Here is a 25,928-nt window from a genome sequence, read left to right as displayed (position 1 = left end):
CTGGTAGCTGCTGCCCACACCCACCTCGGTGCACTGCACTGCTGTAGCCAACAGTGCAGCCTAGGTAACTTACAAATAACAAGAATTTATTGTTCACGGCCCTGGAGGCTGGGATGGCCCGGATGCAGGAGCCGGCGCTGTCCCCGTGTGCCGAGGGCTGCTCTGTGCCCTTGCACGGGAGAAGGTGGCAGGACAAGCGAGAGCCCGCGGTCTCTGCCAGGCCTCTCAAGGCAGTAACCAGGCCAGAGCTCTCCAGACCTGAACACCTCCCCGGAGGCCCCACCCCCAACACTGCTGCACTGGGGGTCTTGGCAACCCGTGAATTTTGGGGAGACGTCCGAGTCGTAGCACACCCCCTCCCCACCATTAGTGTAGCAACCCGGGACCCTCCTGTGTTTCCTGCAAATGCGACACTACCGAGGAGACCCCTTGGTCCGAGTGACACGGAAGACAGCAAACAGCGGCTGGCAGTCTCAAGGTTAGGCAGGGGGCGTGGAGACGTGGGACCCCGGCCCCGCCTCCCCGGGGGCCCACAGGAGCCGGCTCTGCCAGCCCTGCCTTCCTGCTGTCTCCCTCACTCAAGTCAGCACAGCACGGAAGCACTGCAGCCACAGGAGGAGACGGTGGCCACCGTGAGACGCAGCGCTAACCCAGCGTCCATGGCAGCCGCGCAGTGGTGCTGTTCCCGGGCCAGGCACTTCCTCCAAGAGACATCGTCCCACTTCATCTTGCTACCCAATGCTGGTTACGTGTAGAAAGTTCTAGAGCACTCCTCCCTCACAGCCCGGGGGTCTTCACAGCCCCGGCTCTGTGCCGCGGGGAGCCGTGGGCCGCATTGGTCTGAGGTTGGCGGCCAGGAGCTGCCAGGGGCTGGTGGAGGTGGGGTCTCACTGCTGTGGCATCCGTGGCTCATTGAGGATGGATGCAGCGCCCCCAGCCCCTAGCGTGGCCGGGTGTCTCAGCCGTGTGTTGGTGCAGCTGTGGGCCAGTGTGCAGGAGTCAGGAGGACCTGCGCCGGGGAACGCAGCAGGAGTGAGGACGCAGGCCCCTGGGGTCCCAGCGGCTCATGGTGTGCGGGGGTGGGGGGGGTGGCATGCAGGGGCCCGGGCTGGGTGACCAGGAGGGTGGAGAGAGGCCTCCCCTGGGGGCACCATGCCCACCTTTCCCGGAGCCAGAGAGCAGGGCCTCTCGTGAAGACAAGATCCATTTCCGGTGGGTCTGTAACCCGAGTTCAGTGGCTGGGTGGCAAGGTGCACCGTGTCCAGCATCAGAAGACACTGACCAGGGGTTTCCATGAGGGCTTGTGCCCGTTGCTGTGTCCACCGTAGCTATGGGGCAAACACCCCCCTTCCCCCCCCACTCCAGACCTGGGAGTTTCTGGGAGACAGGCTTGGGGGGGTTTCAGAGGGGGCACGATCTCCTGCAGGAAGCCCCTGGTGTGCAGAGGGCAGGACCAGCCTCACGCGTTCCTGCTGGGTGGGGCCAGCTGGGGCCCAGGCAGGCCTGGGTGGTACGCAGGGGTCTCTGCCTCCACTGGAGCTCAGGGCGCCCTGGGCCGTGTGGGCTGTGCCGCAGGACCTGGTGGACGGGTGTCGGCAGAGCGTGCGGGAGCACCGTACCTTCAGCCACGAGCTGCTGGAGCTGCGCCAGTGGATCGCCGTGGTGGCACAGAGGCTGGAGTCCCACCAGGGAGATGCGGAACCGTGGGATGCCGCGTCCCGAGAGGCCGAGGTCGAGGTAAGATCGCCAGGGTGCTCGTGTGTTCCCCGACACCGTGACAAGATCCCGGAGGCTGGTTACTGTACAGAGCAGGAGGCTTGGTGAGCTCAGGGTCTGGCGCTCCAAGGGCTCGGCCCCTGCATCCGCCCGGCTCTGCTGGAACCTTCGAGGTGGATGGTGTCGCAGTGTGGGGAGCACGCAAGAGAGGGAGGCCGGACAGGAAGCCACAGGGCTCACCTAGAGAACACCTCACTCTCCCGAGAGCAAACTCTGGTCCCAGGAGAGCTACATGAATCCCTCCCAAGGCCAGCACTCCCAGTGACACACAGACCTCCCGCTTGTCCCTGCTCTGGGCACCACCGCACGGGGACCAAGCTACGCCCGCACGAGCCCTTGGGGGTGAACCACATGCTCACTCCGGGCAGCCGGGGACCTGCCCCTGCGTCCCACCAGAGCAGAGCGCCCCTGCCCCCGGCCTCACTGCACCTGCGTGCCCCTGCGTCCACCAGAGCAGAGCGCCCGTGCCCCCGGCCTCACTGCACCTGCGTGCCCCTGCGTCCCACCAGAGCAGAGCGCCCCTGCCCCCGGCCTCACTGCACCTGCGAGCCCCTGTGTCCACCAGAGCAGAGCGCCCCTGCCCCCGGCCTCACTGCACCTGCGAGCCCCTGTATCCACCAGAGCAGAGCGCCCCTGCCCCCGGCCTCACTGCACCTGCGAGCCCCTGCGTCCCTCCAGAGCAGAGCGCCCCTGCCCCCGGCCTCACTGCACCTGCGAGCCCCTGCGTCCCACCAGAGCAGAGCGCCCCTGCCCCCGGCCTCACTGCACCTGCGAGCCCCTGCGTCCCACCAGAGCAGAGCGCCCCTGCCCCCGGCCTCACTGCACCTGCGAGCCCCTGCGTCCCACCAGAGCAGAGCGCCCCTGCCCCCGGCCTCACTGCACCTGCGTGCCCCTGCGTCCCACCAGAGCAGAGCGCCCCTGCCCCCGGCCTCACTGCACCTGCGTGCCCCTGTGTCCCTCAGAGGTTGGTGGCGGACTTCCCGGAGAAGGAGGCCCAGCTGCTGCTGATCGAAGCCCGTGGCCGGCGGGTGCTGGAGCAGTCTTCCCGGGAGGGGGCCGCCGCGGTCCAGGAGGAGTTGCGGGAGCTGGCGGAGTCCTGGCAGAGCCTGCAGCTGCAGAAGGAGAGCCTGCTGAGGTCAGAGGCCACCCGGCCCCCACCCCCAGCTGGGGCGAGCTCGGCGGTGGGGGCTGGGCTAGGTGTGGCGCTGCGGTTGGGTGGGGTTGGTGACTGTGACTTAGCTGGGGCAGGAAGAGCCAGGAAGCAGCTCTGGCGGGGGAGTTGGCCTCCCGTTTGGCTCGGGCCTCAGTTTCTACCTCTGTATCCCTGAGCGAGTGCACCCACGACCTAGTGACTTGAATGTGAAGCAGGAACCCGGACGGGAGGGTGCCGTGGGAGCGCCCTGGTGAGCCTGGAGGGTGGGTGCTGACTTGTGAGCTGCAGGGGCTACCGGAAGCTTCCTGCCAGCCACGGGGCCCCAAGGCCACTGGCTCCCCGGAGACCTCGGGCTTCCCGCGCCCTGACTGGGTGGCCTTTGCCATCTCAGCCGCGTCAGAAACTGGCAGGTGCAGAGGACGGAAGTGGATTCAGGGAAGAAAATGATTTTCACCAACAACATCCCGAAGTCTGGGTTCCTCATCGACCCCACGGATCCTCTTCCCAGGCATCGCCGGGGGGTGAGTGGCAGGAGCCCGGACCCAGTGGTGGGGCAGGGGCGGGGCGGGGGTGGGGACCCAGCATGGACCCTCCCTGCCTGGAGCCACGTCCACTCTCACGTGAGCCTGCTCCTCTTGTGACCCCATGGCGGGCGGGGAGAATTGAGAGATCCCAGGACACAGAGGCAGGCTGCCGGGAGGTGGTGGTGGGCATCCCTGGCCACCAGTGTGCACTTCTTGGCGGCCCCAGCAGTGGCCTCTGTAGGAGACAGATCAGAAGCCGAAATGCACGATGGGTCTATTTCTGTGCGTAGCTCTGTTTTTTGTTTTTTGTTTTTTTTTTAACAGGCAGAGTGGATAGTAAGAGAGAGAGACAGAGAGAAAGGTCTTCCTTTTTGCCGTTGGTTCACCCTCCAATGGCTGCTGCGGCCGGCGCATCTCGCCGATCTGAAGCCAGGAGCCAGGTGCTTCTCCTGGTCTCCCATGCAGGTGCAGGGCCCAAGGACTTGGGCCATCCTCCACTGCCTTCCCGGGCCATGGCAGAGAGCCGGCCTGGAAGAGGGGCAACCAGGATAGAATCCGGTGCCCCAGCTGGGACTAGAACCCGGTGTGCCAGCGCCGCAAGGCGGAGGATTAGCCTATTGAGCCACGGCGCCGGCCAGCTCTGTTTTGTAGAGAGAAGACCTCTCGCCTCCTCTTCCTGCCTCCAACATGGAGCCTTGCAGAAATTCTCCAGACACAATCTGTCAAATGACTCTCCCATTCACTCACTCCTCCAAGACGCATGTAGCCAGTTTCACTGTGGTCCAAGGACTGGGCGTGGATGCAACGTGGGTAACACTTCCACCCTCAGAGAACGTAGAATCCAGCACGGAGGGTGCTGACACGCAGGGCTGGTCTCTGTGGCCCTGGCTGGGGCTGGCGATCGGCCTTTCTCACAAGCTCCCAGAGACACGTGCATTGCCGGGGCTCAGACGGAGGAGAAAGGCACTGAGCTCCACTGAGGTTCACAGAAAGCCTGGTGCACGTTGGCATAACGGCCCAAGGTGACCAGTTCCGTCCAGGGCAGGGAAGCCCGCCTGGGACAAGTGCGTCCTCAAGGCTGAGATGGGGGAAGGGGGTGTGTCCCACCCCGAGGACACCGGTGTGCACAGGCCCAGAGGAAGTGAGTGTGCAGGTTCCAGGGCTGCGGTGTGTGTGCAGGGGCAGGGGCAGGTGCAAGCTGTGGAGACAGGGAGAGCCGGATCCCGAGGGTCTCGGGCCACATCAGGGAGGGGTGAGGCGCCCCCAGTGAGTGTGAACAAGGACTTGGCCAAGCGAGACTGGCATTGGAGGCACTGCGCCCTGGCCAGAGCCCGGAGCAGGACAGGCGGGGTGGAAGCAGCTGCAGGGCCATCTGGTAAGGGGTCCCTGGGAGGGGACCGGGGCTGCACAGTGAGGAGCCACTCTGAGTCCAGCTTGGTTCCTCACCCCCCAGGCCCCTCGCATCGCTGTCTGGGCATCCTGTCCGGGTCAGGCCCCTCTGCCTCCCTGGAGCCCCCAGGACACCGGGCCGGTGGGCTTTGTCTGCCTCTGATGCTCGGGTCACGTGCATTCCTGCAGGCAAACCTGCTTGTGGAGGAAGAAGGCAGCCGCGAAGAGCGGTCGCGGCTCCTGAGGGACTTTGAGCAGTGGCTGCAGGTGGAAAATTCCAAGCTGGTGAGAATCATCGCAACGAGAGCCGCCACAGCCGAGGACCTGAGGACCCGGGAAACCAAGCTGCAGGTTGGTCCTCGAGGACAGGTGCACCTGCTTTGCACCTGAGCTGTGCACCTGCGGGTGTGTGTGGCGCCCTCATCATGTTCTCGCCGATGAGCACACACACAGCTCATGCACGGTCTGTCCTCACTGGTGTCTTAAATAATGGCTTTTCAACTTTGTGGGTTCAAATATTTTTAAATTCTTTTAAGTGTATTTATTTGAAGAGGAGTGCATAGAGAATCTTCCATCTGCTGGTTTACTCCCCAAATGTCCACAACAGTCAGGACCGGGCCAGGTTGAAGCCAGGAGCCCAGAGCTCAATCCGGGTCTCCCATGTGGGTGGCCGGGACCCAAGTACTTGAGCCATCACGTGCTGCCTCCCAGGTGCCCATCAGCAGGAAGCTGGATCAGAAATGGAGCCTGTGCTTGAAACGGGTACTCCGACATGGGTTGCAGGCATCGCAAGAAGTGGCTTAACCACAGCCTCAGATGCCTGCCCAGCTCAAATGTTCTAGAACTTTCCCTGGCATTCACTCGTGAATTCAGCCTACTTCTGTATTTCCCACCGTCCGTCATCTTACTGCTCTGTCAGTTAACTTAGGGGCACACCGCCCCTAAGTTTGGCTCATGACAGTAGTCATCCAACACACGATTCTGAAACCTTGGTCTGAGCTCATCTGGGCGGTTCTGGTCTCAGCCCGGCTTCCTCATCTGTCCACTGTCCGTTGTAGGTCTGCGTGTGGCTCTGCCCCTGGGGGTTGGCAGGCTATTGAGATGAGAATGACACGGGTCACTCATCTCTCATCCTGCTGTGGGCCAGCCCAGGCTGCTCATAGCAGAGGGAGGTCGAGGCCACTGTGATGGGAACAGTGGCTCAGCTCATCTCCCCAGGCAGCTTGTGACTCATTCTGCAGCCGGAATGACCCACTGACCCTTCAGAACCATAGATGTGGCCTGCCCCTCCCCCACACCTAATGAAGACCTGAGACTGCAGGCCTTACACCCCCAGGATTATCACCAAGTCCTTTCTCACCGGACTCCAGCCTGCTCACTCGCTTGCTCTCTCTCTCTCTCTCTGGTCATTATTTGTCTTTGCAGTTTCACTGTGATATGTTAGACATTGAATTTTTAAAAATTTATTCTGCTTGAGATTCATTTGTTTTTCTTTTAAGATTTATTTATTTATTTATTTGAAAGTCAGCTTTACACAAAGAGAGGAGAGGCAGAGAGAGAGAGAGAGAGAGAGAGAGAGGTCTTCCATCCGCTGGTTCACTCCCCAATTGGCCACAACGACCTGAGCTGAGCTGAGCTGAAGCCAGGAGCCAGGAACTTCTTCTGGGTCTCCCACGTGGGTGCAGGGGCCCAAGGACTTGGGCCATCCTCTACTGCTTTCCCAGGCCATAGCAGAGAGCTGGATCAGAAGTGGAACAGCTGGGTCTGAAACCGGCGCCCATATGGGATGCTGACACTTTAGGCCAGGGTGTTAACCCGCTGCACCACAGCGCCAGCCCCTTGAGATTCATTTGAAATCATGAATTTGCTGTTTAGCATCTCTGGCAAATTCTCTGACATTAGCTCTTAAAATACTGGCTCTCCCTCCCTGCGTGATGTCTTTTAAGCATATGTTAGCTTTCCCACTGAGCGCCTTATGTGTCTGCCTCCTCTTGTGTATTTGCCATCCTTTGTCTCTTCCTGTTGCGCTCTGGTTAATTTTTTCCAACCCACCTTCCAATTTCCTCATCCTCTCTTTAGCTGTGTTTCATTTGCTGGTAAACATGTCTTCTGAGCTCATAAATTTGTTATTTACCAGTTCTGGAACTTCTGCTTGGGTCTTAGCAATATGCTCTGTCACTTTTCATAGCTTCCAGAGTCTTGCTGAAATTTTTAAACTTTAAATCTTTGAACACAGTGGACAAGCCTTGTCTACAGAGGCTGACGGGTAATGCCAGCATCTCAAGGCATTTTAGGAAGGTTTCTGTTGGGTGTTCTTGCTGCCTGTTCTTGTTCTTGGTGTCTTGTGTCCGGGTGGCTGATCACTTGATCCGTGTGTTTTATTCTATAAAACAGCCGTGAGAGTCACTTGAGGTTTGGAGCCATCTTTTTTTTTTTTTTAATTTTTTTTTTTGACAGGCAGAGTGGACAGTGAGAGAGAGACAGAGAGAAAGGTCTTCCTTTGCCGTTGGTTCACCCTCCAATGGCCGCCGCGGTAGGCGCGCTGTGGCTGGCGCACGGCGCTGATCCAATGGCAGGAGCCAGGTACTTATCCTGGTCTCCCATGGGGCGCAGGGCCCAAGGACTTGGGCCATCCTCCACTGCACTCCCTGGCCACAGCAGAGAGCTGTCCTGGAAGAGGGGCAACCGGGACAGGATTGGTGCCCCGACCGGGACTAGAACCCGGTGTGCCGGCGCCGCAAGGCGGAGGATTAGCCTAGTGAGCCGCGGTGCCTGGAGCCATCTTTTTCTACAGAGATGATTTTGTTTGCTACCACCGGGAGAGTGGGGGCTTTATCCTGTGGGACCACTCAACCTGAGTTCAAGGCTTGAGGTTCCTGGACCTCTGAGATGACTTGGAGCTGGGCTGCAAGTTCACTCGAGGCCTGGATTTACTTATTTATTTAAAGGCAGAGTTACAGAGAGTCGGTGGGGGGGGGGGGTCTTCCATCTGCTGGTTCACTCCCCAGATGGCCGCAACGGCCAGAGCTGAGCGGATCTGAAGCCAGGAGACAGGAGCTTTTTCTGGGTCTCCCATGCGGGTGCAGGGGCCCAAGGACTTGGGCCATCCTCTACTACTTTCCTAGACCATAGCAGAGAGGTGGATCAGAAGTGGAGCAGCCAGGTCTCGAACCAGTGCCCATATGGAATGCCGGCGCTGCAGGCAGTGGCTTTACCCGCTACGCCACAGCACCGGCCCCTGGATTTACTTCTGCTTCATCATTACTCTGCGGGTGCAGCCTGTGGGGGTCCCAGCAGAGGGGGAATGGGTTGACCCAGACCCCTGCAGGAGTGACCTTGACCTCCCTGCCCCTGGACCTGCAAGGCTGCCAGGAGCACAGGTCTGTTCCGCAGCCGTCTCTTCCCGACGGGCACCTGTCCGTGGGTGATGGACGCATGCCTGAACACGGGGCTTCCCTCTCTGCTTCTCACCCTCCAGGAGTGACGCTCTGATGTGCTGCCTCTTGGTAGCGCTCTGATGCCTTTGTCGTGTCTTCATGTCTTCGGTGGGGACGTGGGGGTGGTTCCAATGATCTGATTGGCCATTACCAAGAGGTATTTCCTGCGTGCGTCTCCTATCTCATATGTGGCCACTCTTCTCATTTCTTACCACCTCCTCCCAATGTGCACCGTGTTGGAAATGACCCGTCCCCCAGGTTAAGCTCCCTTGCTCTTGGACATTTGATTTGTAGGGGCTCTGAGCAGCCAAGCAGACTGTCCCATGGTGCACAGCTCAGCTGGCCAGGATTGAAACTCGGGCTCTCGGATGTAGAGCCCTGCTCCAGCCTCCACATCATACTATGTCTTAGGAGCCAGAGAATAGCGGGTGCCATCCCCGGGCGTGAAAAAGTGGCCCAATGCCAACAGAGACACGTATTTAACAGTAATTACGAGACGCCCTCTGGGGGACGTGCCCTGGACTGTCACGTTGCAAGTCACACCCGGAAGTCAGCAGTCTGACTGCCCCTGTTGTGCGGGAGGCCACGCTGTGGCAGTTTCCAGAGAGCCATTGCTGCTCCCTGTGCACCTGCCTGTCCAGTGCTCGATTGTCCTGCTCTTCCCAGCCAGGTGAGGCTGTCTGGGCCATAACACGGCCTTCTCCCCCCTACCCTAGGAGTTGGAGGCTCGGGTGCCAGAAGGCCAACATCTCTTTGAGACCCTCCTTCATCTGAGACCGGCAAGGGGAACCTCGGATGAGCTGGAGGATCTGCGCTACCGCTGGATGCTGTACAAGTCCAAGCTCAAGGACTCCAGCCACCTGCTGGTAGGTGCAAAGGATGCCCTGGGGAAGGGACCACGATTGGCCCACGTGCACTTGGAGGGGCTGCTTGTCTGCACGCGCTGGGCCCCGTCCATCTGTATGCACAGAGAGGGGAAGGGGGACTTGTGGTTCCAAGGCACTTGACCCGTGCAATCTCCCAGGCCGTCTGCCGTGCTGTGAGGCCAGAGTCCCAGCCACGGCCGCGGTCACCTCGTGGTTAACGTGCAGGGAGTGCTTGCTGCCCTCCACGCTGAGAACTCTGTCTGCAGTCCCCGCAGCCACCCACTGCTGGAGGCATTGACCTCCAAGCTACAAAGCTTGCCAAGGGCACCCTGGCAGTCAGTGGCAAAGCCGGCATTAAGCACAACCTTCCATAGAAGTCCTGGCTTGGGCATCGGAGCCTGGGGTGTGGCCCTGGCTCCTTAACTAACTTCCTTTTTTTTAAAAAAATTTTTTATTTATTTATTTGAAAGAGTTACACAGAGAAGAGGCAGAGAGAGAGAGAGAAAGAGAGAGAGAGAGAGAGAGAGAGAGAGAGGTCTTCCATCCACTGGTTCACTCCCCAGTCGGCCACAACGGCCGGAGCTGCACCGATCTGGAGCCAGGAGCTTCCTCCCGGTCTTTCCATGCAGGTGCAGGGGCCCAAGGACTTGGGCCACCTTCCACTGCTTTCCCAGGCCATAGCAGAGAGCTGGATTGGAACTGGAGCAGCCGGGTCTTGAACCAGCGCCCATATGGGATTCCAGCACTGCAGGTGGCAGCTTTACCAGCTATGCCACAGTGCTGGCCACTTGCTTTGTGGCTCTGAGCAAGCACCTGCCATCTGGGGACCCCCGTGTCTCCCACGCAAAGCAGTGATAATAACGACAATGGTGGTAATGGCTAACTTAATGATAAGATTTATTAAACACCATGGCCACAACAACCCCATGTAGGAGATGCTGTCATGATTCCCTGTGAACCAAGGAGAAACTGAGGCACAGAGGCTGTGTTTCCTGTGTCCAAGGAGGAACGTGAGCCAAGTGGCCTCCAAGAGCATCCTCTCGGGGCTGGGACCCCGACATGTCTCTCCTGGCCCTGTCACAGCCTTGTCGGCCACTAGGTGTCAGCCCAGCCCCGGCCAGCAGCCAGCCCCCTCCCAGCCCACTCCCAGCCGGCCTGGGCAAGGCCTTCCCAGACAGAAATCCCAGCTGGGCCTGAAGTGTGTTAAAAAGCTCATTAAATGGAATCACCTGCTGGATCAGGCTGTCCAGATGACCGTGGCTTTCAGGAAACACCCCCCTGACAAATGCATATTCCATGACAGGCCCTGCTGGGACTTCAGTTTCACTCACTTAACTTTTTTTTTTTTTTTCTTTGCCCCTTTTCCTCCCCTCCCCTAAAATAACAGATGCAGAGTTCTCCGGGGGAGCCGACTGGATTCCAAAAGGTACAGGGTCCGCCATCTGCTCCGCACGGCAAGAGGGCAGGGTTGCCGGGCCTGTGGCACGGGGGCAGGACTCCTGGGCTTTCTGGAAAGTTCCATGATGGCTGGGGAACGTTTGTGGGAAATCAGCCCTGAGCTGCACTGTGCGCTGGCCTCTCCCCCTCCCTGGGGCGGGGGGACCTTGTCAGGAAGTCCCAAGCTGGAAGAAGCTGGCTGGGCCGTGACAGGTACCTGATGGAGAAGGGACCCTGCATTTATCAGCCTAGGATGCTGGTAATACTTACACTGTGATAACGGGTCACTGTCGTAGGAAGCCCGGGCTGTGTGAACACCCTGGGGATGGATGGAGGGGTCTGTGGGGCCCAGCGGGGGCAGGCGGTATCCCACTAACACCCATGGAGCCGTGGGAAGAGCCACTCCTGTGGCTTGGCAGGATGAAGCGACAGCAAGGATGACGACAAGCGAGACGGTTGTCACTGTAAACGCTCCGTGTCGGGCGTCTGCTGTGTCCCCACGAGGAGCTGTGCTAGGGTGTGGTTGGGGCGTCTGTGTGGACGCCTGCACCGTGGCTGTCTCAGCTGTACGCCGTGGGAAGAAATGGCAGTGCCGGAGACACCTGCGCACGCAGGCTGCTAAAGCCCGCACTGTTGGCTCTCGCCCCGCGCCTCGGAGACATTCTTCCTGGGGCCTGGCAAAGCCCGATGGAGAGGACTTTTCTGACGCCCTGGTTTCCAAGGCAACGCCTGGCAGTGGCCCATCGCGGCCCCAGGAGCCACCAGCGCGCCCTACTCATGAGTGCTCCTGCTCCACAGCTTTTGTGCACGTCTGGTGCTAAGCTGACGTCCTGTGTGGCACCTGCAGGGCACTGGGGACCTGGGGGATGGGCGGGGCAGTCACGAGCCCGGTGCTGTGCCCTGGCTCCAGAGGCCACCGCTTTATGGTGCTGCGAAAACCCTCTGCCTCTTGGGGTTCACTTGCCCCATCTGTAGAATGGGACTTTTTAGTGTTTGTTTATTTTTACCTGCTTGAAAGCCAGAGACAGGATTGAGAAAGAGAGAGAGAGAGAGAGAGAGACAGAGAGAGACAGAGAGAGAGAGATATCTTGGGGTCTTTAACTCCAGGGTTGATCTTATCCTTGGCTGCCAGATATGGGTGTAGTCTTCTGGGGAGTTCCAAGCAGAAGGGCTTTTCGTGGCTGTGCGATCTGCCTGCTTGGGTTATATTGAAAACCTGGCTGTGTAGACGTTTGACCTTGGGGCTAGCCCACCTTTGCGCCTGCTGGGATGTAGGAACCTGGAGGTTAGTACACGGAGGCCATCTTTGGCCCACACGCAGCACAGATGACAACAAGGGTCACGAGGCCCCACCCGAGCGTGTCTGACTCCTACGGGCTGGAGTGGCCCAGGAATCTGCATTTCTGACCCCAGGTGAGGCGGATGCTGCTGACTGGGGAAGCTTCGAGAAGCACGGCTTGCGGTTTGCCACTGAGGGTTAGCCACCTCTTGCAACACTGGCATCCCACACCAGAGCACTGGTTCATGCCCTGGCTACTCCACTTCTGCTCCCTGGGAAAAACAGTGGAAGATGGCCCAGGTACTTGGTCCCCTGCTGCCATGTGGAAGACCCAGATGGACTTGTTCCGGGCTCCTGGCTTCAGCCTGGCCCAGCCCCAGCTGTTGCAGCTGTTAATGGAGTGAACCAGCAGATGGAAGATCTCTGTCACTCTGCCTTTCAAATAAATTAATTAAATCTTTACAAAGAGAGAGAGAGAGAGAGAGAACCACTGCCTCGTGCTCTGGGTTCGAATCCAGCCCCCACCATCAGTGCCCATGACCTTTGGTGAGTCACTTAACCAGCGTCTCCCACTGGGGACAGTGACGGTGGGCTGAGCTCGCAGTGGGCAAAGTGCCTGTCGTAACAGCCGGCGCACAGTAGGTCCCCATTGCCAGGTCAGTGAGGACCCGAGACCTGCGCACACCGCCCCTGTTTCTGTTTTGGGAGCAGAGGCGGCAGTGATGCGCCGGAGGGAGATCCTCCCTGGGGGTTGGCCCTCGTGTTTTCGCTGGGTGGGTTGTGTGCACGCGTGTGCGTGTGCCCATCCAGCCGCAGGCCTGGCGGGCCCAGGCTGTCATGCCGCCAGCCAGCCTGCGTTATTTTTCATCCCTAGGGAAGAAGCCAAGCCTGCCGCCCGTGCCCGGCTAATTATTTACGAGCAGTTGGTTTTCCACACGTTTCTTGCCCGTCTCGGGCTGCGTCAGCGGCTGCAGCCTGCTGGTTTGTACAAACAGAACCGGGGGGATGTGTCTGTCTGCAGCCGCCTCCATGCTTGGCAGCTCTGGGCCCTCACGGTTTGCCCGCAGCCCTCAGCTTCCCGCTGGTGGTGAGGCCGTGAGTCGAGTCACGTCCTACGCTGGCCCCGGGACAGACACACAGACTTTAAGTTAAGGAACAGCTCGGCAAATGCCTCTCCAGGCCAGGACCGGAGTGCCGGGGCCGGAAGCAGATGCTCCCCATACATTGGGAGCATTCACAGGGACTTCAAACGTTCATGGAACGTGGAATGAACAGATCAGGGGAAGAGCCGGCACTGTGGTGCAGCAGGTTCACCCTCCGCGTGCAACACCGGCCTCCCAGAGGAGTGCCAGGTCTCAGCTGCTCCACTTCCAACTCAGCTCCCTGCGAATGCCCCTGGGAAGGCAGCAGAAGATGTCCCAAGTGCTTGGGGCCCTGCACCCACGTGGGAGACCTGGATGGAGTTCCAGGCTCCTCCTGGCTTCAGCCTGGCCCAGCCTCGGCTGTTGTGGTCACTTGGGGGAATGAACCAGTGGATGGATGGTCTCTCATTGTTCCCTCTCTGATGCTCTGCCTTTCAAAAAATTAATAAATTTTTTTAAAAGATTTATTTATTTGAAAGTCAGAGCTACATAGAGAGAGGAGGAGAGGCACAGAGAGAGAGAGAGAGAGAGAGAGAGAGAGAGAGAGGTCTTCCATCCACTGGTTCACTCCCCAATTGGCTGCAATGCCCAGAGCTGTGCTTATCCGAAGCCAGGAGCCAGGAGCTTCCTCCAGGTCTCCCACGGGGGTGCAGGGGCCCAAGGGCTTAGGCCATCTTCTACTGCTTTCCCAGGTCATAGCAGAGAGCAAGATTGGAAGCGGAGCAGCCAGGACTCGAACCGGTGCCCATATGGGATGCCGGCACTGCAGGAGGCGGCTTTACCCACTACGCCACAGCGCAGGCCCCAATTAATAGATTTTTTAAAGATAGGCTTATTTTGGTGCAAAAATATCTAAAAATGCAGGCAGTTTTTTTCATAATATAAAATTCTCGCGAGATTTTTGAAGACCCAGCCTAAGCATGAGTTGCAAAACCTTTGCCCCAGATTCACTTCTCTTTGAATTCCATTTTCCAGCAGCCCACGACACAGGGACGTGGAGGAGCCGGGAGGAGCCGCTGTGGGCTCCAGCACTCGCGGGGTCTGTGGGTCCACATCTCCGTGACCTGGGGGTCTCATTTCAGCCTCGCTTTCCCGGGGAGGATTTGGTCCTCTTCCCTATAGCCCCCAGCCCGAGATGTCTTTAAATGCACACCCCTGCGGCGGGCCATGGACGGTGCTGGCTGTGGACTCAGACCGGCTGCGGCCGCGTGGCCTGTGGGCCTGTGCTTCGGATCCTCGGGAAGCGCTCTGGTTCCCCCGGCTCCCCCAGTGCCTTGTCTCCCCTCTCCCCTCTCTGTGAGTTGGGTCTGCCCCTCGCTCCCCTGCCCGGTGAGGGCAGTCCCAGGTTTATGTGGTTCCCCAATCAGATGCTTCGTCTCCCTTCCCCTTTTTTTCTTTCCTTTTTCCCAAGATTTACTTATTTGAAATAACAGAGTGACACAGAGAGAGGGAGAGACAGATAAGGAGAGATCTTCCGTCCACTGGTTCACTCACCAGGAGCTCCATCCTGGTCCCCCCACGGGGGGCAGGGGTCCCGAGTACTCGGGCCAGCTTCTGCTGCCTCCCGGGTGCGCTAGTGGGAGCTGGATCGGAAGTGGAGCAGCAGCCAGCATCTCCGGCGTGGGCAGCCTGCTGCCCCTGTGTTGTCCTTTTCTTTTTTTGTGGTCTGTAAAATAACGTGTTGGTCTGATGATCCACGTCTCTGGTTGACAGTGTAGTCTAATATCCAATCTTGGGAAGCTTTGGTGACTTTTTCATGGTCGATGGTACCCTTTTCTCCCAAGAAGTATGATTTGTAAAAGAAGCCCTGGTGTGTGTGCCTTGCACCATGCTGCACCTGCTCGGGCCTGCGGTGAGTGCTCATGAGCTCCTGCCTTTTCTTCCCCCGGCTTGAGGCCACCCTGGGGTTGGGGGGAGGCGGCAGCAGTGCCTTGGGACCTGTGCAATTCACTCGGCGCTCGGCACTTGGCAGGTCAGATCTGGCCAGAGACCTGCGCTGCGCTGGGGAAGCATCCAGGACAGGTCTCAAACCACGCACTACTGGATGCCAGGCCCTGATGGAACCTGGAGGCCACTGGTCGTGCTGGAAGTGGGGGGCCGCTGGGCTAGAACTTGGACCCCAAGTGTGGCTGTCTTTGCCTGCTGTGGGCCAGGGTCCACACAGGGGCACACTCCGCGATGTCTCTTCAGTGTTCTCTGATCCAGCGCTGCGCCTCGGTTTTTCTTAACCTTTCCTGACCTTGGCCTTGGTGAAGGTTCCCTGCGTGGGTGACTCTGGAGCTTCCTTGGGATTGGGCACAGGTGGGCATCCCTGGCAGGAGGCTACAGGAGTGGCCATCTCCCCAGTGTCTCACCCAGGGACATGGCATGGCTGTGTGTCCCAGAACTGGTGATGCAAGTTGAGAGAAACCCCATGTAGGGTGGTGGAAAGAGCCTCGGCTTTGGAGCGATGCTCTGGCTGGTTACTCTCCTGTAGCCTCAGTTTCCCCTTCTGTAAAATGGGCACAGGACAGCCTCTCTCCCTTTCAGGGCTGTTCAAGGGGCTCAGAGTGAGGGAATTGCACTCAGCTCCTCAGCCCAAGCCTTTGGGGTGTGTTCCATCATCACCGTCTATCACGGGTGGAGCCCAGATGTTCTCGGTGGGCCGCTGGGATGGTGGGAGCAAGTCCAAGACGGTGGTCAGCAGGTACCTGTGTGCTCATCGCCGGGGCACCTGGGGGGAGCGGGTGGCCAGTGGGCAGGGAGGAAGGAGGTGGACGTTCCAGACGTCCTACAGTGAGCACTGCTGAGCACAGAGCGAACCAAGCTGGCGTGCACCGCCAGGGAGTCAGAGCCCAGCCCGCACCCCAGAGCAGAGACCCTGGGCACCGTGAGGGTGTGTGATGGACCGTGGGCACCATGAGGGTGTGTGATGGACCCTGGGCACCGTGAGGGTGTGTGATGGGCCCTGGGCACCGTGACGGTGTGTGGTGGACCCTGGGCACCATGAGGGTGTGTGGTGGACCCTGGGCACTGTGAGGGTGTGTGGTGGGCCCTGGGCACCTTGAGGGTGTGTGATGGACCCTGGGCACCGTGAGGATGTGTAATGCAGGCAGGGAGGCCCTCCCCAAGGAAGTAACGCAGCTGAGAGTAGAGCAAGCAGGTGGACGGAGCGGGGAGAATCGAGCATCCAGGCAGAATGCACGGCCATGGAAGGGCCCTGTGGCAGGAGGGCGTGAAGGCTTCCAAGGAGCCGAGGTGGACTTGAGGACGGCTGTGCTTGATGGCGTCGGATCCCTGCTGTCCCGGCAGCGCCAGTGGGAGGGGAAGGGAACTGTGCTGTTACTCAGCACCCACTCAGGTGCTGAACACTGCATGTGTCCCTCACTTGTCCTGTAGCTCTGGTGGGCAGGCACCACTCTCCCCTCCCCCAGGCTCAGAGAGGCTGAGCGGCCCACCCCACTGGGACACGGTGGAGCCAGGTTAGAACCCAGGACGCCTACACCTCCCCTGTCATCAATGGCAGAGGAATAGGCCCCACCATCACCAGCACCACCATCACTGTCATCACCACCATCTCCATCACCATCACCACGACCGCCATCACCATCATCACCACCACCATCACCATTACCACAACCACCACCCTCGCTACAATTCCCTTTACCACCACCACTGTCACCATCACCATCATCACCACTACCATCACCATTACCACAACTACCACTCTCACTACAATCGCCCTTACCACCACTACCACCACCACCATCGTCACCACCATCACTACCATCATCACCATCACCACCACCAGCATAAACACCAGCACCAGCATCTCCATCACCATCACCATCTCCATCACCAGCACCATCACCAGCACCACCAGCACCATCATCACCACCATCACCACCACCACCATCATTACCACAACCACCACCCTCACTACAATCGCCCTTACCACCACTACTACCACCACCATCGCTGCCACCATCACTACCACCATTGTCACCATCATCACCAACCATTACCACCACCAGCATCAACACCAGCACCATCACCGTCATCACCACCATCACCACCCTTGCTACAATCACCCTTACCACCACTTCTACTGCCAGCATCATCATCACCATCACCATCACCAGCACTGTCACCATCATCACCATTGCCACCACCACCGTCACCACCACCACCAGCATCAACACCATTGCAGACTCCTTCACCAGCATAGTGACCACCATCACCTCCACCCTCAGCCATCACTGCCACCCCAGCCACCACCACGGCCGTCCTCACCAACATCAGCCCTTGGCCCAAGCCGGTGGAGACCTTTGCTTCTGGCAAAACTCACCTCGGCCCCGTCTCACAGATGGGAGAACCGAGGCCTGGGAGGTCACAGGGTCGTCCAGCCCCGCTGCTGCCCCTGGCGTGCCCCTGGCCCCTGCGCCCGCTCACACGTCCTGGGTTTGTCCCACAGACGCGGCGGCGGCGGCGAGGCCTCGGCCACCTCTTCCGGAAGGCCTGCTGCACGGCGCTCCCGCTGCAGCTGCTGCTGCTGCTGCTGCTGCTGCTGCTGTTCCTGCTGCCCGTCGGGGAGGAGGCCCGCAGCTGCTCACTGGCCAACAACCTGGCCCGCTCCTTCACGCTCACGCTGCGCCACAGCGGCCCCCCGCCCACCTAGCCCGCCAGGGCCACGGCTGAGCTTCACCAGCCTCCGTCCGTCCCGGCACACACGTCCCGGGGGAACCTGGAAGCAGAGCCGCCTGAGCACACGTCCTGGGTCCGAGTTCCCAGCACCAGCTTGCCTTGGGTACGGCGTCGTCTCCGTCTGTGTGTGTGCCAGTGTGACCCAGCAACACCTGTGTACATGCTCCGTCTGCTGTCACGCAGTGTCTGTTCATGTCCCCGGAGGTTCCTAACAGGGGGCCTCTCGGGGGAGACTTGGTAGCCTTTGTGCCTTGGCTTGCCGGCAGCACCGGCAGCCCCTCTTCCAGAAGTCAGTCCCAAACCTGGAAGTCTGTGGACAAGCCTGGTGACGTCAGCACAGGAGCGCGGCCCAGGCCCTCACGCCCAGGCTGGTGACCCCCGCTGTGGGCACAGTGGGAATGCACACGCCCGTCTGCTTCCAAACCCAAACCCACCACAGTTCTGTGCTGTGGGGTGGAAGTAGAAATGGCGACGCCAGAGGCAGGCCCAGTGATGGCAGTGAGGAGTGACTGGGACACAGGGCTCAGGGCATCAAGGGCGGGAGCCCAGGCTCACCGACAGCATGGACCACAGCTCCTGTCCACGGGCATAGCAGCGGCCCTCCAGGAAGTGGCCAGACTGCGCTCCCCGTGTTTTGTTCGGGGGACAGGGAGGACACAGACTTTATTCTCAAGATTTCCAAGCACACTGTGCACACTGCACCCCCACAGCCCCAGGGGGAGCCGGGTCATTGCTGTCCCCTGGCACCGGAGCTTCACGCTCGGGGATCAGCTGAAGGTGCAGGAGAGAGGCACCTGCTGTGCCACGCCCTGGGGAGCAAGGGTCCCCGCTGGAGATAGCCCTCCCGTCTCTTCCAGATCCACTGGCCAAGCCTATCCCATGTGGCCCACTCGGGCCCAGAACCAGGCCTTCTCGGCCAGATCTGGGAAGGTGGGGCTCCATGCCACACCCCACCTGGGGCAGGGACAGGGTGACTCCATGTGGGCACTGAGGCCAGAAACATCCCTGCTGGGCCAGGGGCTCTGGGGTGACATCTAAGTGCTTTACAACCACATCACATTTGCCCTCCATGAATGTGTCCCTGTTTGAAAGATACTCAGTGTCCCCTTTCTCCAGTGGCTTTGTCTCTGGCTCACCTAGGAGTCCAGAGGTGATTTGCTCAGGCCCTGTGTTGGACCTCGGACTCACAGAGTGTTTTACCTGGAAAGGCACAGAGGGCCCCAGGCGTGTCCCGGCCCCTCCCCCATCTGGCCCCAGGAACCAGGGAAGGGCTGGAGCTGCCCTCACGGGGGTGGGAGACCTGCTCCCTGGGGAGCTCTTGGCATTGACTCAGCAAGCGCACTGTCCCAGGTACACAAGCAGGCAAACCCAAGCTTCAGGCCCCAAGCCTCAGGCCCCCACTTCCAAACCTAGCAGTTTGCTAAGGCCAGAGCCCATTCCTACTCTCCCACTTCCCAGGTGAGAAAGCAGAGGCCCAGAGAGGGCTGGGCGCTGGGCGCTTGCCCCTGGCCACCCAGTGAGAGGCTGTGGGCCTCCAGGCGGTGCTGTGCTCACGCGAGCAGAACCCCTCCCCCCCCCCCCCCCCAGCAACCTCCCGTCCCACATTCCACGTGATGCAGTCGTGTCACGGGGGCAACGTGGAGGGGAGGGAGACTGCGGCTGTGGGCGGCTGTACCTGTTCTAAACTTTGATGGTAATGCCGTAGAGTCGTCTGTTCACATAACTTTTTGAAAAAGGAGGGAGAATTGCTACCTTCATTACTCTCCCATCCGGCAGCTGCGACGACACGAAAGAGCCGTTTGCTGGTGCTTCTCACGGCGAGCGCGGGCGATTATTCTGTTAGGACCTTGCTAGCAGCCTGTTTGACAACTGCCAAGTCGCCGTGCAGCCCGCGTGGGTGTGTGCGTGCTTCCTGTGTCCCCGGAGTGAGAGGGGCCTGAGTCGTGTGACTGTCGTGTGTGTGGGTGCACGTGGTGGGGGGTGGAGAAAGAGGCACAGGTGGGTCAGTGCCCCCTTGCCTGGCCCACACGCCCTGCTCTTCCTCACTCTGCCCTGGGTGTGGCAAGGGGCACACAGGGTCTGGCGGAGAGCACAAGGTGGGGGGTGGGGGTGCGGCATGAGGCCAGGAGCCACCCGGGCGTGCCAGTGGGAGGGCGACAGGAAGTGCAGACAAAGAGCTCATTGGTTTGGTCCCTACTGGCCCGCCCCTGGTGAGCGCTTTGCAAGCCTTCTGTCCTGCAGGGCTGCACAGGGCCAGGCCCCCGTTTGAGATGAGAACCTGGGGCCTGGACACATAGACAGTTGTCCATGTGGAAGTGGAATTTGAAGCCAGGTGTGGCCCCAGAGCCCATGCCGGGGCAGGGGTGGGTGGTGGGAAGGGGCTTGGGATGGCTCCAGCAGGTCACCGTGTCTGCAGCTCCTGGGAGCGGGTTCTGTGCACACAGACAGGGCTCTCGGCTCGGAGGAGAGTGATGTTCCCTGTGCGTTCACGCGGTCGTCTACCTGATGTCATCTTCAGTCGGCTCTAGAGGGCGACTTCTGCCCCACTGGGAGCTCAGCCCCTCCCCACCCTGCGGTGAGGGCCACGGCCAAGAATGACGGCGCCCCCAGCTGGGTTTTGTTGTCTTCCGTTAAAAATCTGGAGGCGAGTGTGTTTGCTCGCACTCAGCACACCTTGTGGACACAGAGGAGGGGCCCCTGAATGTATAGCCCAGCTCCATCTCTCAGGTCTCAGAGCCACCTTCAGGGACAGCCCGCAGCCACGCTTGTCCCTGGGCAGTTCCAGGGGAAGGCAGCTGGGGGCGCTCTGCAGCCAGGGGCCTGGGCAACCAATGGCTCCTCTCCTGTGCTGCCACTGGGCAGCACTGGCCCACCTGCCCCACAGGACAGAGTGAGACAGGACAGGAGGGGACCTCGTCTCCCCTGGTGGACTGTAGACAGGCCCGAGCAGGGGAAGAGGCACACAATGAGCTGGTCTGGTGAGGGCACCCAGAAAGTGGGACAGAGGGAGTCTGACACCAGGGCCACGCCAGGCTCCGGGCCACCGACCCAAGTGGTTAAAAGGAGGGGTTTTATGCTATGCATGTGTCTGCCACCATTTGAGACAAAAGGGAGAGACAGTGACAGCCGGGCTGTGCCTTTCTGGTGGCCAAGGCTCACCCACGGCCAGGCGGCAGTGGCAAAGCTTCCACTGAGCGAAGACAGAACCAGGAGGAGGAGGGCCGAGGCGCTGAGCCTCTCCCCGGGGTCTTTTTATCAGGACGACGACTCCATCCCGAGAGCGTGTCCTTCCTCGGGAGCCCACGTTCAGTGGCCTGTGGGGACAGAGTTGTGTCCTCCTGCGTGGGTTCTGTTTTGAATCCTCGTTGGGTGGGGTCAAAAGTCGCCAACTTCGTGTTCTTTCTGGGAGAACGGGCGATCCCGACGGGTGGGAGGCCCGGGGCTGGAGGAGGTGGGGAAAGAGAAGGAGTTGGGAAATGTTTGAGCAAAGGGTGTCAGGACAGTGGTTTGGTTTCCAGGTGCAGAAGGGAATCCCAGCTCATGGGAGGTTAGAGCGGAGAGCAAAAGTGAACAGAGCGGTTCGATGGACACAGAACACTGTCTTCTCCAGTGTTAGGAGTTAGTGAAGTTACACATCCCAGCTCTGTTCACATGTTGTTGTCAATGCAAGACGACAGGGGGAGTGAGACGGTGATTTATGGTGGCTGGGCATGGGGAGGCCAGGAGCCTTGCAGCTAAGACCTGTAAAAGTACATGTGTTGGCCCATGGTGCCACGGCCACGCATGTGCCCAGAATCTGCTTCCTGGCCCCTGGTCAGTGGGCAGCCTGCGCCTCGTCCTGTTAATCCAAGGCAGTGAGTGTTCTCCGAGTCCTGTCTCTGGTCCAGGCTTGTGCAGCTCCTGCCCTCCAGGCACCCAGCGACCAGGGAAAGGGTTTGTGCCCTAGAAGAAGCCAAAGCAAACATGGGCTGTTGCCCTTGACTTTGCTCCTCGCCTGCCCCAGGGTGGCTGGGCCACCGTCACAGGAGCTGGGAGGGCCACGCGGAGGAGACCTGCTGGAGTTCAGGATGGCCGTGGGGGTGGCTTGCTGCCTCTCGGAGATTACCGTGGCCACTGTGTTGCTTGACCACCTGGGCTGACAGGTGCATCCTTGGGCTGTGCTTGGTCTTGGGGTGCAGGCTCGAGGGGGAGCTGAGTCAAACACCCCACATTGTGTCGTCTCTACTGTTAGCACCACTGTTGGTCTGTAATCTTGGTAAAGATTGGAAATACCAAGCTGAGAATCGCACTCTGCCCGTGGAGGGTTTTCCACGTCGGCCATGTGCCTTCCGTGTGGATCCCTTGTCCGTGAACTGGGAAGAGCTCCTGCCATTCCCCACTTCCAGCCGATGGGTCACAGAGCAGAGGAGCTGAGGGACCCCCGAGGAGGCTGTGTCTGCAGCTCCTGGGCCCCGCTCCCTGCCTGCTGCAGGAGTCCTGAGAGGCCGGCAGCTTCCTTCGATGTCTGCTGTCCTGGTCTCTCCCTGGTGGCAGTGCAGTGGTCACCATGCGCTTTGTGTCCCTGGTTGTGCTCATTCCCTCTCATGCGAGCTCGGCTAATGCAGCAGGAGCTCCCCCGACTGTCCACACCCCAGTCCAGCTGCCACAGGTCCAGGTCAGCGTGGGAGGAGAGGTGCGGGCCACCACATCCCTTACTGCAGCCCAGCAGACAGCAGCAATGGATCACCGAGATAGTCCTCTCCCTGATCCAGCCTGAACAGAGCGCATGGTCCTCAGGCCCTCTCAACTGCCAATCAATCATATTTGACAGATGAGAGAAGTCTGTTTGACATCCTTAGAGCAGATGGCAGCCCCCTCATTCTGGCTTCCTTCTTCTATAAATATATAATTCCATATATATAAAATTCCATATATATAATCCCATATATGTATATAATTCCATATACATATATATAACTCCATGTATATATAATTCCATACATATATATAAAAACTCCTATTAGAATGTACCCAATCAAAAATCACTTTTGTTCATCTTGTTCTTGGGTGAGACAAACGAAGGTAATGGGAGGTAATGGGAGCAGAAAGTGTTAACTGCTCCTCTGAGGGCCTGTTTTTTCAGGCTGTCTTGGTTCCGCTTTGTGCCCATTCTACAGGTTAGAACAGTGAGGCCCCAGCAGCTCCTGCTTACCCAGTGAGCTCAGAGAGTTCGTCCAGAGGTGGGGCTAGGTCTGTGCATGCCTTGGGTGACAAAGTGACCCTGCCCAGCAGTGCCTGGGGCTGAGCCTGGGCTCTCCTGGTCCTGGGCCGTGTGGCCTTGGGCCAGTTCCCTGCTGCCTTTCCCCTTCCTAGTGGTGAAAGGGAAAATTACCCAGGAGCCTCTTGGGCTCCTTGAGCTGCCGTGTATTCTGGAAATTAGGGTCCCATCTGGGGGAAACAAAATCGCCCTACCCGGCCAACTGTGGCTCAGACTGATAGGGACTTGACCTTGCTCTCATCCCGAGAAATCTAGAGGGAGAGACAGCGCCCGTTGCCGCTTCTGCAGCTACGAGGTGTCAAGGCCAGCAGGTGCCAGCTTGCTTTTCTGTGCTGTCACGACAACCTCGTGGCCCACCGTGCTTGCTCTACCTCCAATTTCTCATCTGGGTCCCAGGCAGGAGGAAAGGGAGTGAGTTTAGTGACTCTGTTTTCCCGGACGCTCCTCCGACAACTTCCACCCTCATCTTGTTGGCCGAGACCCTGTCACGGGGCTCCCCTTGTTTGGGAACACGCCCCCAACAAAGCGGGGTTCTTTGAGAAAAGTGGGGAGGATGGATTGGGGCGGTACCTGGATGTCACTTCCACGGGCAGAGAAGCCCGAGCCCCCGGGTCTGGCTGTCTCTGCCAACAGAACTTGGAGATGTTCACCCTTGAACTTGAGAATGACCTGGCACCATGGCCAGGAGCCTTTAGGTCCCCCAGGTTTGGCAGACGTTCTCACGAGGCCTGGTCGACCCTGCGGGGCTGGGTCTGTGTGCAGACAGGGCCCTGCCCCCTCACCGTGCTGTGATCCCCAGGGCCCAGCCTCTTCACGCCCTGTGTTTGCTTTCCGCACAGCAAATTTCTGTTCACTTTTTTTTTTTTCTTGAACACGAGGAGTTCCTGGGTTCAAATCCTGAGCTCTTCCCAGCCACTGCCAATTTTCTAGCAGGCACCGAGGCCTCAAATGGAAACAGGAGCACCCACAGGTGGCCCCTGTCACCCCCCGAGTCCCGGGCTCCTGCAGCAGGGGCCACAGTTGGGGATAGAAGGCAGGCCTCGTTTCTCCCCCAGAGAACACCTGTGTTTGTCCAAGTAGGACCAAGGGGGACTTGTTTTGAAAGGGAAATTATAAAGCAGAGATTCATGGTCTAAAAGCAAATCTGAGAGCCCTGGAGAGTGGCCAGCCGGACTCAGCATCGGCCTGGCACCTGCCCATGGTTGTCATGGTAACATCACAGCTGCTCCCAAGTTGATACCCGACCACCTCCTCTGGACAGGAGTCAGCAAACTCTGGGAGGAACCTCAGTTTCCCCCAAGGGATCCTGGGCTTCCGTTCTGGAATGCTTACTTCTGAGCCCAGTGGGCGGGGTCAGCAGGCCAATCCCTGCCCGGCACCTCTGGGGGGATGGGGGACAAAGGTGTGCAGCCCCTCTCCTGCTGTGATGATAAAGGCAGAGCAGGAAGCAAGGTGAGGGCCCCCAGTGGGGCCCTGACTCCTAGATGCCTGTGCTACGGAGCAGTGCACACCGAAGGCAGAGCACAGACCACCGGCTAGGTGGTCAGCGGTCAGCCCTGGGAGCGTGGGTCCCGGCCCGACGTTGCTGTCACTCCTAGAACTTTGCCTTGGCTGCAGTTGCTTTGCTTTGCAGGCCACAGGCTGTGGTGACTTTGGCAGCTGCTTCGCTGGTGGACGCACCAGAGCAGCGGCTGCACATTTCCTGCACGAGCCCACTCCCCCGCTGCCGTCGGGAGCTGGCAAGGCCAGGACGGAGTGCAGGGCACAGAGGCAGGTGCTGACCGTCTGCCTGGCTCTCCCGGAGACACAGGGACAGGCCACTGCTCGCAGGGACCCAGAGTGCAGCGTCTGCTGTGAGCTGGCTCCTGCCAGGACAGCGGCTGTGCGCGTTTAGAAGTTCTGCCGGGGAGGAGGAAGTGGCCAGGCGATGTGTGTGTAGCTGGTGTGCACCTGTGTGTGTGTGTGTGTGCAGGAACGAGTGCCTTCCGCTCCACTTCAAACCCAGAAGCCCAGCCTTCATTCCGACCCAAATGGGTTTTTGGTTTCTTTGTCTTCCCATGGAAGGGCTCAGAGCAGAGGGGCACAAGCCTCCGACATCCCAGCCGGAAGGCATCTGTCGACTCCGGCACTCGCGCTACCCCAAGCCACGTCTGCCTGGGCACGCTCGCCCCATCTTCCCTACCTGGGACCTGGGTGCGCTAACCCGACGCTGCCCATTTCTTGCATGGCTGGAACAGTGGCTCACGCAGCGCGAGGCAGGCGATGGGGTGGGGGGTGTGCGTGTACACGCGTGTAGATGCTGCGTACGTGGTTTCTGGTGGCAAAAGCCAGCTGATTTCATTGTTTCAAATGTGCTGTTACGTACTGTGTGTGCAGAGGGACCATATCCAGTGTTATGTTATTTGTGATCGTAAAATATGCATTTGCAATCAATTAAGCTTTCTGGGAAGGCAAACGGTGTTGGAGCCAAACAACTGTCTTGGACCATGTGTGTGTTATCTGGGTTCCTGGGGTCCCTCCCCGCCGTGCCGGCCCAGCCTGGAGGCTGCGGGACCCAGGGCTCCGCTCAGCGCTAAGGTCATGCCATAGCGTTCTTCTCTTCATGTTCCAGGCAATGTAGCCATGTTCTAGAAGTTGTTTGACTTTCTTGTCGCTCTATGTTTTTTTATAATGTATCTGCTTTGTGTTTGGAAATAAAAACATCTCTATTTTGGTCTATGAATGAGTGTGCGGTCTGGAAGTTCTTTTTCCGGAACGAAAGGGCCTGTCTGGAGAGGTGATGAGGAGGAAGACGACCTGTGCTTACGGCTGACAACTTCCTAAATTCCACTTTCCAAACAGGATTAGTAACGCATTCAGGCAGAGGCGGAACCGAGGCAGGAGTCACAATCGGCTCCAGCGCGACACCGGGCATCACCGGCACCAATCTCGGAGACACCCAGACCTGGCCGTCCCAGCGGTGGGAAGGCCTGAAAAGTTCCAACG

At 59.3% G+C, this 25,928-nt stretch overlaps 1 protein-coding gene across 3 annotated transcripts in view; it reads left to right on the top strand.

Annotated features, from left to right (window-relative positions):
* Positions 1 to 25,657, top strand: part of SYNE3 (spectrin repeat containing nuclear envelope family member 3) — an 81,884-nt gene extending 56,227 nt beyond the window's left edge. Inside the window, exons 12-19 of one of the 3 annotated variants that reach the window (XR_009864838.1) lie at positions 1,576 to 1,737; positions 2,739 to 2,911; positions 3,321 to 3,450; positions 5,032 to 5,193; positions 8,996 to 9,145; positions 10,533 to 10,571; positions 17,457 to 23,913; positions 23,964 to 25,657. Coding sequence is in view for 2 of the 3 variants with exons in the window: in XM_062181854.1 (XP_062037838.1) it covers positions 1,576 to 1,737; positions 2,739 to 2,911; positions 3,321 to 3,450; positions 5,032 to 5,193; positions 8,996 to 9,145; positions 10,533 to 10,571; positions 17,457 to 17,660 (1,020 nt within the window). In the remaining variant the exon portion in view is untranslated. Of the gene's footprint in view, positions 1 to 1,575; positions 1,738 to 2,738; positions 2,912 to 3,320; positions 3,451 to 5,031; positions 5,194 to 8,995; positions 9,146 to 10,532; positions 10,572 to 16,416; positions 17,399 to 17,456 lie in introns of those variants that run through there. The other 2 variants (XM_062181854.1, XM_062181855.1) reach the window with 2 other exon arrangements.
* Positions 25,658 to 25,928: the final 271 nt, after the last annotated feature.

This window comes from Lepus europaeus, chromosome 22 (assembly GCF_033115175.1).
Source record: "Lepus europaeus isolate LE1 chromosome 22, mLepTim1.pri, whole genome shotgun sequence".
Lineage (NCBI taxonomy): Eukaryota > Metazoa > Chordata > Mammalia > Lagomorpha > Leporidae > Lepus > Lepus europaeus.
The sequence above is the reverse complement of the archived record's forward strand: the minus strand, read 5'-3'. Positions and strand labels throughout refer to the sequence as shown.